Source organism: Triplophysa rosa, linkage group LG1 (assembly GCF_024868665.1).
Source record: "Triplophysa rosa linkage group LG1, Trosa_1v2, whole genome shotgun sequence".
Taxonomy (NCBI): domain Eukaryota; kingdom Metazoa; phylum Chordata; class Actinopteri; order Cypriniformes; family Nemacheilidae; genus Triplophysa; species Triplophysa rosa.
Window position 1 is genome coordinate 5902556 of NC_079890.1, and position 14706 is coordinate 5917261.

The following is a 14706-nucleotide window of genomic DNA, read 5'->3' on the forward strand; positions in this document are numbered from 1 at the left end:
AATTGTTAGTATTATTTGATTATTGTAAAACGTTGTAATGAATCTGGTGAGTTACACGAAAAATTGCATTTATTCAGCCGAGATGAAGAGCTGAATTTGAAAGCGTCTCTTCTGTGAAGCCGGAGGTGGAGACACCGGAAGTAAACGTCATTTACACAGGAATGGGCCAAAATAAGCTGCACCAGAGCAGCATGATAAACAATTCTTTAGAAAATATACTTGTGTGCTATATCTGTATTGAAGGGATGATTTGTTTCTTCAGAGCTCTTATCAAGGCATCGCTGAGGTAAGACTCGCTTAGCGCGTGCTCTACACAGTTCTAGCGCAGGTTCGCATGATCACTTCTTAAATGCTTCATTTAAAAACCACGGTCAGTTAGTTTTGAGCGATACATCCTGCAAATGCAATATTTGTTGCTCTGAAAACACATTAATTGTGTATTGCCATGGTGTGTGTACATGTTTCAACGGTTTCCAATCAGATACGTGGGCATTAGTAAATGCTGTGACGTTACAGGTTATCTGAGCGTTTTACTGGGTTGACTCTTGCATTTTAACACAAAGCAAGAGATCACTTTTCCTTGTTCACAAGATGCCCACGCAAACATGTTTACATGTATGTGCCTATAAAATAGAGCTTGTGTTTACAGATTCTCGATCAGTGGCATATTACATGTTTTTTATTTATATACCTGTCAAGTTGTTACTACTGGCTGCATTTGCTTAATTCAAAGCTGTACACACGTGGACATGAACTGGTAAATATTGTCATTTTACATTAGATATGAAGTGATGACCATCACAAAAAAAACTACATTGATATGCCTATTAATGTTAAATAACATCATGTAGTTTCATTGTTATTGTTACTATGAGCAATTGAGGTCCATGATATACATTTCTCCATGAAATCAGTATTGGAGTTTTATGTTTAACTTTGCATCCTCCTGGTGCATGGTTTAAGACTCGATCAATATGTGATTGTACTGAAGGTGACAGCATTTTGATATTAACATTTAAAATGTATCCTATTTGTAAATTAACCAAAAATGTTGATTTGTTATTTTAAAGAAAGGCACATTACCTGTCAAATACTTCAATGCACATTGTATGGTTTTGCCAGTGGCATCATTTTTTTGTGATATTGTAGCACGCTTGACCGGTGACATGCACATTTTGTAAAAAGAACAAAAAATGACAGATATACCGATCTTCTGTGTAAAAATAAAATGATGATGCTGGCATATTTCTTATTTTATTTTTTAGCCCCTCTAATGTCTTCAAATTTCAGATGAAAATTGTCATTTTTACCTCGTTTTACAAATGAATGGATTACTTAATTACTATTCATCGGTGGCATTTCATATTGTTTTTAACATCACTCCAGATGTTGGTCTTGCTTCTGTAAAAATAGAAAAATATCTAATATTCAAAATTTGGTTGATTTGACACGGAATGACCCTATGTATGTATGTCTATTGTTTCCTGAACCAAAATGAAAAGTGACGTGACATTTATGTCAGGCGATTGGTTCAAAAATGACTGTGTCCAGAACTGAGGGCCCGAACTGCATATGAAAACACAATGCAGCAATCGGGATGCATACTTTGGAGTACCCAGCAGCATATCAACCACACGTTTTCACTAATGTTGGTGAATGTGGCCAGTTCATTGTTGGTCCCCTCTTTTTTGAAAGGGAACTGACTTTCACAGCTGTCAGCTGTAAATATGATCATGTTGCATTTTTGTGTAAAGACTTCCTTTTGTACCAAAAGGAACCTCTAAGCTGCAGACAGATCCATCAGCAGCTAAATTTGAAATTCCTGTAAACATTTAGTGTAAAAAATGTTTAACTTATTGATGAATCCTCACATGTTGCCAAGTTAAATATATATACTTTAGACCAAAATGTCTTAATCAGCACTGCCACATTCTCCGCTTTCCATCTCTGATAAACAGGTATTTCCTCTGACTTTATCCATTTATTTATAATTATTCTTTACACATGTATTCTATCTTTAATGTGCTGTATGCATACATCACAGCCAATAAATAAAGACAGTTTAAAAAAACATGGTTCCCTCTATCAGAACTTAATCTGTTGATAGCAGAGCAGTGCAGTGTTGGCTTGCTCACCGGGAGACTGCATTTATTTATTTATTCATTTATTTATTAGATATTATTTATTATAATGATCTTGCTTGGTCTATAAACACCATGCACTGTGCTGTGTTTTACCTTTCTGTGTTTTTCTTATTTGCTCCTGTAAAGCTGCTTTGGAACAATGCACATTGTGAAAAGCGCTATATAAATAAAATTGAATTGAATATCTTTAGTGCATTTTCACAACTGTCCATACTTAATACAGCCATGGTGAGCATTGACTTGTACGCTTCACTAAGGGTCTTCCAAAAATAGCTACGAAATTAATATAAATCACCACATGTTTGCATCACACTGCTTATTTTCATGGTTGACTTAGCAGAAGTGGCTGCAGTTTATTGTCGCATCTGGTAAGACACAAAGTACTGATTATGCTGTATTTATTGTGGGATACAGAATGTTTATGATTGGTGATTTTTATAAATACTACACAGGCACATGACAAGGTTGAAATGTTGTCATGTTTATTGTAGTCTTGATATATCCATGTTGTCTTTAGCCGTTGGGAAAACAAGTGTTAGTGAGAAACCGTCATTTCATGCGGATCTGAAAATGCTGATTCATCTCCAAGCAACTATTACCTAGGTGATACTTCCATGACAACAGGGAAGGAGAGAGATGGTTAAAATTGTGTAATAGTGTTTGAGGCTTTGTGTCTTAAAATGCAGTAGTTGCATATCATTTCTGACAACCGGCAGAAATTTTAGCTTTTAGATTACACTACTGCGAATGACCTGCATAATTTCAAAAGTTGAAGGAATTTTGTCTTTATTGAGCATGTTTATCTGTTTCTTAAAGGGGTCATATGGCACGAATATGTGTTTTTCCGTGTCTTTGGTGTGTTATAAGTTGCCCATGCATGTATTAGACATGTAAAATGGCAAATATTAAAGTGTCTGAACAAAAGATGCATTTTATCTAAAAGCGAACGCTCACTCAGACCTGCCTGAAACGCCTCGTGTAACCACACCCCCACAAATGTACGTCAGTTCGTGGTATGATTTGACAAAGAGCGCCCAAATGTATATGCAAGTAAGAGGGGTGTACCTGTCAGTACAATTGATTATGAACCTGATGTTCCAAATATGGAAGAGGCGTTACATTTCCATCACACGCTAGCAGTATTTGACCGAGCATTATGCACTGGTTAACTGGCCAATCATAGCACACCTCGCTTTTCAGAGTGATGAGCTTTGTAAAAAATCTGCGTGTTTCAGAGAGGCGGGGCAAAGAGGAGATACAAACATGCACGGTATGTGGAAAATACAGCGTTTTTTAACATTAAATCGTGTATACACATTGCATTACATCTAAATCAAACGATAATATTCATTTTAGTCGTGTCATAGGACCCCTTTAAATCTCTTATAACTCTGACCTCACTTTGAGCATAAAAAACACTCAAATGGAGGCAAATAAATAGAATTTCTTGCTTTAATTTGATATAACTTCTGCAGTTCTCCAGACAGTTGATCATTGACAGAGTCTCTTGTGCTAGTGCCCTGCGGTCAAAGAAGAAGTACATTCTTGAGTTGTATGATTTGTTTGTTAAATCATTACCTAAAACATACACTTTTTGTAAAGTAGCAATATAAAGCATTAAAGGCTTTTACAGTATGTGAAAAAGAGGAAAAACATATTTAAATCTCAAACTTTAAACTGTAAGTGTGTGCAAATGTGTGTACAGTATATGTAGTGACAACTTCAATATTTGTAGTTTAATTCCCCCCCAAATCTAAACATGTCTCTGTGACGCTATTGGTTTGAGCATGCTGCCCAGCTCAGCAAAAGGCTTGGACAATGGCATGGGTTCGGGGTGGGGATCTGTTTATTTGACCTATGAAATATGGGTGGCTAAGGCTGTTTGGATCATTAATTTATGATTATTCAACCGATGTTTTTGAAATTACACACTTTCAAGTGTTGAGATGAACATGGATGCTGTCATTATAAAGTTAATTATTTGCATTAGAACTGCCCTCAGTTTATTGGTAACCTGTGACGGTAGTTTGATAGTGACTCGTGATTCAGCTTACATAGAGATAAAGAGATATGAGACAGCAGAAGTAGACTAGAATGAGAAAAAAGGAAGGAGAAAAACAGAAAGAGACCAGAGGAAGGAATTACAAACAGAAGGTATAAGGCAACTTTGTCTCTGGAAATGAATTGTCATTTTGTGAGACGATTCGAGCAGCAGGGTTCCCTATCAAAAGCTACTCTCGATGCTGCGTTTCAAACGCTATGGGAGAACATTCTTTGTTTGACCGGTTGTGAAGCACGTGTGTCAAACATGCCAAGAATTGACTTTAAATAACCTCGGCAGGTGACGTGGCTAATTACCCCCGCACCTGCAGGTTATGAATACACGTGAAGCGGACGCGACTTCAGGTTTCTTTGTCTTCAAGGACCGCTTTGTGTGTGTGCGCGTGTTTATGTTGTGGGAAGAAGTCTTCTCTATTACATAGGTTAAATAAAACAGTGTAAAATATAATCATGGCGGAATCTGAGAAGAGATGCGTACCTCCTTGTGAGCGTCTCCTCTCAGATGATGATCCCCATGAGTTTTGCTTTGAGTGTTTTGGGGCTGAGCACACAGCTCTTGGGCTTGAGGGAGAATGCGAACCTTGACATCCATGTTCTGCGCACTCGGCTCGCATTCTTTAAGCGAGACCGAGCCTCTCCCTCCGTAGCTTCCTGGGGGTCGGGTGGCGATCTGGCTGCAGTGCGTGACACGGCGCGCTTGCCAGATCGCTAGACTCAGTCTCGACTGGCTGCAGAGACTAGATGCTAGAGGTTGGATGACAGATATCTGTCAGGTGGCCTGGCGGGGGTCTTAGCGATGGCCCCTCCCCTTTTTCTGTGATTTCCACGAGGAGCTAACGCGCTCGTGGAACAAGCCGTATTCCTCCCGTGTCTTTGTACCCTTGATGTCGATTTATTCGTCGCAAGATGCTAACGACAGATGCTTCCCTCACGGACTGGGGCGCGGTCCTAGATGGCCGTCCAGCCCAAGGGATCTGGAGAGGTCATCTTCTCGATTTGCACATCAATTGCCTCGAGATGATGGCTGTATTTCGGGCCCTGAAATACTTCCTCCGGCAGTTACGAGGCTATCATGTCCTAGTGCGGGTGGACAACACTTCAGTAGTCTCGTACATAAATCACCAGAGCAGGCTGCGGTCGCACCACTTGAACAAACTGGCCCAGCAGATCCTGCCGTGGGCAGAGGGAAAATTCCTGTCCCTCAGATCGATTCACATTCCGGGGCATATGAATGTGGGAGCAGACTTGTTGTCCAGACAAGCTGTGACGAACGGGTAATGGAAACTCCACCCCGAGATAATCAAACAAATCTGGGAAAGATTTTACGAAACAGAGGTGGACCTCTTTGCTTCGCAGGAGACAGTACAATGTAGGGCTGGGCGATATGGCAAAAAAGTAAACTCGATAGTTCTTTTCTATATTGATCGATAACGATATTTATTTCGATATATATTTAATAAAAAAACTGTATTTAAAAGAATCTATTTTAAATACAGTTTGTTAACAAAAGTTAACCTTTAACCAGTTAAAATTAAATTAAATTAATGCACTGTTGCAACACAGAGGATATTAGGCCATAAACAACATGTACCAGTTCATTCAGTCTCATTTTTGACTCCATTGACTCGTTAAGTAAAGGGAGTGTTCATTCAGTACATTCAACCAATGAAAGGGCTCCGTTACTGCGTACATTCGAACGCTATTGGCTCAGCACCTGCGCACATACATAACGCTGCAATAATGTCTTGCTCGAGTAGTGGGATTCATTCAATGCATTCAGTGAACCTTAAAGACATCTCACATAAACTGTAGTACATTTCTTTAATCATGCAAGCATCTTACATACAAGGTTCAATATTTTAATGTGCACACAAACTCACTTCATTACATCTCTGATCTGTACAGGGCAGCGCTGTTTTGTTTCATATGCACCAGCTCATGTTAGCAGATATGTTAACACGTTTGTGCTTGAGTTTCAAAGTAACTCGCTTGCAATTGCGCCTCAAGTTTGTTTTGTTTAACCGGCGATTGCGAAAAAAAATAAGACACTTGATAACCGCGTGATGACAACTCGAGGTTAGTTTCACCTTTGTTTCCGCTTCCAGTAATGTTTTCCTCCTCATGTTGAGTTTTCTTTGCCAAGTGCAGTATGAAATGGACTTTGTACTTTGACGCGCATGATAAAAGCTGCACGCTGACTGACTGTTGTTGCGTTTATTTCTGCGTTCTGTTAGACTGTAAGATTAATCCATATCGAGTTAAAATGCCAATAGCTTATCATCGTTTTTGAAATACATTCTATCGCGATTCGATATGATATCGTTTATCGGCACAGCCCTAGCACAATGTCCCATCTACTTCTCTCTGACTCCTCCAGCTCCCCTGGGTCTGGATGCGATGGCCCATATGTGGCCCAGACTTTGTCTTTACACATTTCCTCCGATCGCTCTGCTCCTGGGAGCCCTGGCCAAGGTCCGTCAACAGGGCTCTCGTCTCTTATTGATAGCTCCCCATTGACCAACCAGAATCTGGTTCTCGGACCTAGTATCCCTCCTTGACGACTCTCCATGGGCGATTCCAGTCAGGAGGGATCTCCTGTTTCAGGCACACAGGACGATACTTCACCCCTGTCCCGAGCTTTGGAATCTCCATCTCTGGCCCCTAAAGGGAACCAGCTGAGAGGTGCTGGGCTTCCGCCCTATGTAGTAGAGACTATTACTACGCTCTCAGGCATCCTGTCAGTTGGTAATACCTAGAATTTCAAAATCAAGTGCAGGTGGTAGATCCTTTTCCTATCTAGCGCCTAAACTTTGGAATAGTCTTCCCTGCACTGTCCGGGAGGCAGACACACTGTCAGTTTAAATCTAGACTAAAGACGCATCTTTTTAATCGTACATACACTACTCTTCCATAATATAAATCCTCTAAGGGTTTAGGCTGCATTAGTTAGATCAACCGGAACCAAAAACACAACTGATGTACTTGTTGCATCAAAGAGTGCAGAACAGTACTCTACTCTCAGCCAGTCTTGTCTCATTGTTCCAAGGTTACCACAGCGAGCAGGATGCAGTTCATGGCCTGACCTGATGGTAGAGCGGAGAATGGGAAGCGCCGACCTGACAAGAGCTGAGATGATAGAGCTGGATAAAGAAGGACGCGGTCACCTGACACGTCTTCATGGCCTGACCTGATGGTAGAGCGGCGAATGGGAAGCGGCGACCTGACAAGAGCTGAGATGATAGAGCTGGATAAAGAAGAATGCGGTCACCTGACACGTCTTCACCACAAAATTTCAAATGCTATTAGATTATTAATGATAATTTTAAACTATAATTTACTTTATTAGTAAGTTTATTTATTTTATTTAGCCTTGTTGTGCAAGCTCTCTGGAGCTTGTGCAGAGGCAGCAGCTTTTGCCAGAGGGGAACTGGAATCCCCTAGTTGGGCCTGGGTTCTCCTGAGGTTTTTTTTCTCGATTAGAGTTTTGGGTTCCTCGCCACCGTTTGCATACTGTTTTTTGCACTATTTGCCTGGCCGGGGGGGCTGCTTTAGAATTTTAAAGTTTTACTTAATTAATATTGCATATAGGAATTTATAGTCTGTTATATTTGACCTGTGCTTCTCTCTCCTTTATCTTAAATGTGTGCTCTCACTGAGCGTGTGTGTGTGTGCGTACTTGTCTGTGTATGTGTGTGTGTATGTATGTGTGTCTATGTCTATGTGTGTTAGTACGTGTGCATATTGTGTGTGTGGAGTGTTTTGTATGTGGGTATGTCTGTCTTCTGTGTTTTCAACTTTTTCTTGTTTTTGCAGGTACAACTTTAATTGTTTTGCTTATAGTCAATATGTCTTATGTACAGCTGCTTTGTAACAATGAAAATTGTAAAAAACGCTATGTAAATAAAGTTGAGTTGAGTGAGTAGAGTATTATAAGTGCTAGGGCTCCCTCCACTAGGAGTTACGCCCTTAGATGGAGTGTTTTTGAAAGATGGTGCATGTCACACCATGCAGACCCAATTCAATGCCAGGTTGTTTCAGTGTTGGAGTTTCTGCAAGAGAAACTGACCTCAGGGACAAGCCCCAGTACTCTCAGGGTTTATGTGGCCGCCATTTCGGCCTGCCACGCCCTGATTGATGGGGTTTCTGTGGGAAAACACCCTTTAGTCCTCCTTCTAGACAGACAGTCCCTTCATGGGACTTAGCGATAGTGCTCGAGGGTCTGGTTAGCACCCCTTTCGAACCTATGGAGTCAGCACCTGTCAGGCTTCTGACCCTTAAGATGGATTTTCTAATGGCAATCACTTTAATTTTTACCCCTGGGATGGTCAAGGCTATTCTGCACCCTCACCCGAGTTATCTGCCTAAAGTTCCGTTCTCCACCGTGCATCCGGTTGTTCTTGAGGCCTAATGCCCTCCGCCGTTCACGACGTTGGAGCAGGAACGATTACCCCTACTGTGTCCAGTAGGTGCACTTCGGAATAACGTCCACCGTACCAGCCAGTGGCGTATATCGGAGCAGCTTTTCATATGCTATGGGAGCCGCAACCAGGGGGCGGCTGCCACCAAGCAAACGATGTCGCATTGGGTGAGGGATGCTATTGCTCTGGCCTATGAGGCGCGCAGTCAAGCATCACCTTTAGGAGTCAGAGCTCATTCAACAAGGGGGGTTTCATCTTCTAGATGCTGCGCCTCAATGCCGCACTGTAGGCATGCCCGGATGTCCTTTCAGACAAAGTTGGAACCTGAAGTCGCTTCCGCTTCACGTGTATTTATAACCTGCAGGTGCGGGGGTAATTAGCCACGTCACCTGCCGAGGTTATTTAAAGCCAATTCTTGGCATGTTTGTAGGGATGTAATGATTCACTCAGCTCACGATGCGATGCAATTCACGATTCTGATCTCACGATGCGATTTATTCACGATTTACTCACGATTTATTTTTACAAAATGAGTTGAAAAATTAAAAATGAACAACTTCCCTTGCATTATTTCTTAAATGCTTCACGTTTCTTTGTATAGTAAAATTGTTTTATTTCAAATAACAAAAACTAAACTGCAATTTTAAAACAAATTAATAATAGAAAAGGTCTCTTTAATATAAACAAACTAATACTGTCTGTGCTTTTCTTGGATTTTTTTGCATTTAAGAAATATCAGCATGTCTGCTGTTGTCCCTGCTGTTCAAAAAATGTATTGCGATTCAGTTCACACTTCAACCGATTTGAATCGTCACACATTATAATTGATTTTCAACCGGCTCACGGTGAATCGTTACATCCCTACATGTTTGACGCACGTTCTTCACAACCGGTCGAGCAAAGAATGTTCTCCCATAGCGTTTGAAACGCAGCATCTCGTTCCCGCTTTTTCAGGGAAAAGGGGTTACAGCCAAGTAACCCAAAACGAAATTATGGCCTGTTTCTCTGGAATGTTCAAACATTCAGCTGTAAGTCATGAGGCCAATCCTTTAGACCAATATATCACAGTAGAATTAGACTATTTTAAAAGACCATGTACATGACCAAAAACCGTATGGTACTGTTTTGTTCCTGTCAATACATGAAAAGTAAATTAATAAAAGTTTGTTATCACCTTGTTCTATACTCAGAAATGTTTGAATGAAATCTAATATGCTTTGTTTAACTGCTCTGGGTTATACAGTACAGAGAGCAGTTGCTGTTGTCAATTACCATGTTAATAGTGTTATTTTTAACTTGAGGGTTGCACCTCAGCCTTTCTCTTTTGAATGCTGTTTTAGTGCTCTCTCCAGTAGGGGGCAGTAATGATTTGGAATACCAGTACTATTAATATCAATAATCATCTGGCCCAGTCAGACATTATCTCTATAAACATGTGGGTCATATTTAAAGAAATTTAACAATGAATTCTAAAGGCATAGTGCTCAGAAATATGAAATTTACTCACCCGCATGCCATCCGAGATGTATGTTCCTTCAGGTAGACAATATAGGGTACACATAGCAACTAGAAATCTTGTATACCATCTGCTATTGCTTTATTAAATTAATGACCCCTAATGATGAGGTCTAAGTATTCAGTCTTAGCCTTAAATCTACACACTTATTATGTTGTAGGTTTGTAATCCATGGGGCAAGAAGCTTTTGAATGTCTTGTGTGTTTACTTTACTGCACTGTGTAGTCTAGTGTATTTGTGCTATATGTTATTGTGGGTCCGATGATGAATTTCCACACGTGTGGACAATAAAAAATTTCAAATGTGACTTTATTTCTTCAACTGAACACAAATAAATTATGGTATATTGTAATGATTTTATTAAAATACTTAAATGCTTGTTTATGTATATTTTATGTATTTTCTTCTGGAAGCCCCAAAAAAACATACACCCATCATTAAATTAATCCAAATAAAATTGTATTTCATTTTGCTTTAGAAAACATTTATTAAACCACTGAAGTCATTTGGATTACTTTGATCATGATGGGTGTATGTGCATTTTGGAGCTTCGTCATGTTGGCTCCCATATAAGATGACATGATAGCATTTTAATGCTAAATTATTCAAAGTATTCAACTGAAGCAACCGAGTCATATACATTTCAGATGACATGAGAGTGATTAAATAATCTCTGGCAGTTTGTTGAATCACATGACTTGACTCTCTTTGTTTGTGTTGCTGTTTTCTTAGGGTGCTGTGTTGCTAAATGGAGTCTGAGCAGTTGTTCAACAGAGGCTACGGCAGAAACAGCTACAACAGCATCACCAGTGCCAGCAGTGACGAAGAGCTTCTTGATGGTGCTGGAGTCATCATGGACTTCCACACCACAGAAGACGACAATCTGCTCGACGGGGACGCGTCCCCAGGTAGGCCACACTTGAGCTGAACCACCCTTCATTCATCCAAAGCTCTTCTTTGCCATGATCATCAAACTTTAAACTTCTGTTTAAGATTAGAAACTTCAGTGAAAGTTCATTTTTTAATGAAAGGTTGAATACCAGTTTTGCATCTTTCAACCTGTTTTTTCTTGGTTATGGCATTTAATCTTTTTGCCTGCTTTCCCCTTACACCTGGGAAGTAATATCGTAATTATGGAAAGCATATTATTTAAGGAATAATTTAACGGACCGGCGTCAATTATTCCGCTTATACCACGGTTACCACACCACAGGACATTGTTTAAATGTTTAATTTCAATGTTTGTCATGTTATCTCTTTTAAAATGCTGTTGATAGTAGGACTACTTTCTTGCGCATCTCATTTCAAGCGTCACCAATGGACTCGGAAGCTTGAGCCACTGCTATGGTGTGTGTGTGTGAGTGAGAGTGAGCGAGAGAGAGAGACCGCGTGTTTGCAATAATGTGACAGAAAAGCCAGTGATAATAATTATTTAGGCTATTTATTCCTCGTATTGTTTCTATCATCAGCAGGAAGAGGAAAACGAACCAGTAGGCTATCAGTTATTTTATGAATTCGATTTCGGTATATGTATTTCTATATTGTTTTTGAAATGCTTTGTTTATTGAAATGAAACTGCACACGTTTCCATTAACAGTAAAGTTTGACATTATAAACGTCAGATCAAGAGCAGGGTACTGTGTGCGGTAATGGCCTGTAGGCTACACTAACCTTTCTGTTGTTTAAACTTGGCGAAGTGATCTGGAACTGTAATGCGGTCAGCAGACCTGAATTTAAAGTTAATGCATAACCACCATAGAATGTTTGTCAACCAATCAGATTGAAGCATTCAACAGCCCCGTGGTATAACACGTGATAAAGGGCTGGGATGATATATTGTTCAATTCTTCTGCTCAGTTTCTCAATGAATTACGGTTAAATGCTGCCACATCCGAAAGCCAGAGGGCACTCCCGCGCAGAAACTCCTAATATGGTAAGAAATACGATTTACAGAAGAAGTACAGTTTACACACATAGTTCTAGGAAATGCCAATGGTCATAGTCTATCGCTGTTCTTAAAACATTTTCAGGTATTTTCATTATAATAAAGTATATTTATAGTGATTATGTTTGACGAGTGTTGCTTTTGCAAGTGCATGCTATAAACGACTCAATCTTGTAGTGATTTTAGATCGAGCAGTACTTCCAAATGATCAAAGAGCCGTATTTCTCAGAAGAGCTGGGCATAAAACACAGAATCGAAGCCTTTGCGATTTCAGAATCGTGATATATCGTCCCAGCCCTAATAAATTTGGTTTTGAAAAAGGCTGCTTTTACATCTACATTTTTGCATTTGGCTAGGGCAGTTATCCAAAGTGGCTTACAAAGAAAGTGGTGTTGTACTTAATAACAGTCGGTCAAGCATGTCCATACATAAACATAGCTGTTACATTTCATGCTTTAAAAGCCTATTTTACATGACCTCATTTGTGTTTATTATGAAAAGATCATACTAAATACAATAATATTTAGATTCATCAAAATGTACATTTGTCTATCATGTTGTTTAAACCCATTTTTTGGAAAAAAAATCTTTGCGGAGCTCTGTAAAGTTAATAATAATCACATCTGTTCCAAGCTCCGAAAAGACCATAAAAGTTAGCTTTATGATAGCTTCATGTGAGAACTAGTTAAAAAATAACAGCATTATGTGTTTAAAACATCAGTAAATAATGACAGAACATGTTCATTTTTGGTAAATCCGTTATTTAATTATTTTTTTGCTGTGGTTGCTTTGGTTTGATGTTTGTACTTATAATATCTCAGTGTAACAAATTCTTTCAAGTTGTCACAATTTTAGTTGAATGAAGCAGCAACAGCCTGATGTTTTCTATACTTTGGCCCACATGCTACATTTGCTCCCGGGTTTCTAACTGTAGAACACAAAGCTCCTTGTGTTTGTGTCTTTATCAGTGTGGGGGAGGCTAAAATGTTATACAAAATTTCATTTTCAACAACAAAGAATTGATTTTCTTTGACTTCACTGGCTACTGTATGGAGGTCATGCAAATTGATTTGATGCATGACAGTTCTGTTTTGTCTTGCCCAACACTAGAAAGTTCATTATTTATTAGCATCTCAGTACAAGCGTAGCGGACGGACTCACAAACCTTTGTTTCCTGGATCACACACAACAGGAGTCTCTGTGGCTGTGTAATGGGAGGTGTCACCTTTCAATGTCATTCAACAATCTCTGCCCTATCAGATTCTTTGACTCCCTTCGGCCGCCCATCACCTGGAAAGTTACCTGTCCGACGTGAGCCTGCGGCAACATCACAACGGAGAGGTTGATACAGGAATGATCAGCAGGTCAAAAACTCCAATTTGTTGCTGAATCATACTAGAAGGATGAGTAACTGAGTGAAAGTTCATGCTGACATACCTAGCTAGTCAGACCAGTAGGTTTGTCCATTCAGCGTGTGTGAATAAATGACGTGGCTTAAAACAGGCAACATATGGGAACCAGTTTGACAGACCTGTCACTTTGAAGAAAACGTTTCAGGAAGTTTAAACGTGTATTGAGTTTGACTTATTCCAGTGCTTCACTTCGTGTCGGACTTCTTGTTGCTGTCTTTAAACCTCGGTGTTATGGGGGTCCCTGGCGCTGCCTTCTTGCAGGTGTACTGTTTCAATAGTCTGTGTTTCCAGTGAGATATGTGGCATCAGTGCTGTCTTTTAACCAGCTACAAAAGCTTTTTTGATGTTCAACAAAGGCATTATTAGACCACAACAGAGCGAATGGGTGACCTTACTGCATGCTCCATGGCAGTTACTTGGCAACTGGAGGATTATTGACAAGTGTTCAAGGTAAATGGCAGGGGATTATGTGTTGAAGTGTGTGTACTGCAATAGTGTGTGTGCAAGTGCTGTGGTCATGGTTGTGTGTACATGACAAATTCTGTCCTAGATTCTGGAGAGATTAATGGTGGCAAAATGGTGATTAAAATGGTGGCAGGTGTTTGTGTGTGTGGACAATAACATGTGGCAGTGAACAGATGTGGTTTAGCAATTGACTTTTATCACCCGGTCAGCATGGTTAATGCTCCTGAATTGACCTGTTGGTTACCATACACAGACAAGAGCTTTACTCAGAAATAACTTTTACAAATACTATTTACAGTAACTATTACATTTATGCATTTGGCAGACGCTTTTATCCAAAGCGATTTACATTGCATTGTATTATACATTTGTTTCTGACTATGTGCAATCCCCTGGGATCAAACCCATGACCTTGGCATTGCTAGTGCCATGCTCTAACCACTGAGCCACAGGATAGTAGGAAAGCTATTAAAAAAAGGTGACTGACTGTTGTGATTTGCCTTTTTTGTGTGTTAAATAAATAAATAACTTCCAAGAATTTTTTTATAAAACAGGACTTTATATTGAGATTGACCCTCTCCAGTCATAGCTAAATGATCTTAAAATATACAAAAAAGATAAAAATTAACTTCAGAAATTTCTGCTCTAAATATATATTGTGGAACGTTTTAAGGTTTTCAGAGGTGAGGATGTGTTAGGGTAACTGAGTGAAAACCTGGGGACTACAAATGTGTAATATAGCAAA

General features: G+C 39.7%; 1 protein-coding gene across 4 annotated transcripts in view; it reads left to right on the forward strand.

The window, feature by feature from the left end:
* The first annotated feature begins 172 nt into the window (after window positions 1-172).
* clcn3 (chloride channel 3) overlaps window positions 173-14706 on the forward strand; it is a 70744-nt gene continuing 56210 nt past the window's right edge. For 3 of the 4 annotated variants that reach the window (XM_057346530.1, XM_057346558.1, XM_057346568.1), the window contains exons 1-2: window positions 173-286; window positions 10872-11047. In XM_057346530.1, the coding sequence (XP_057202513.1) occupies window positions 10888-11047 (160 nt within the window). In that variant the 5' untranslated portion in view covers window positions 173-286; window positions 10872-10887. Of the gene's footprint in view, window positions 287-10871; window positions 11048-12971; window positions 13947-14706 lie in introns of those variants that run through there. The other variant, XM_057346548.1, reaches the window with a different exon arrangement.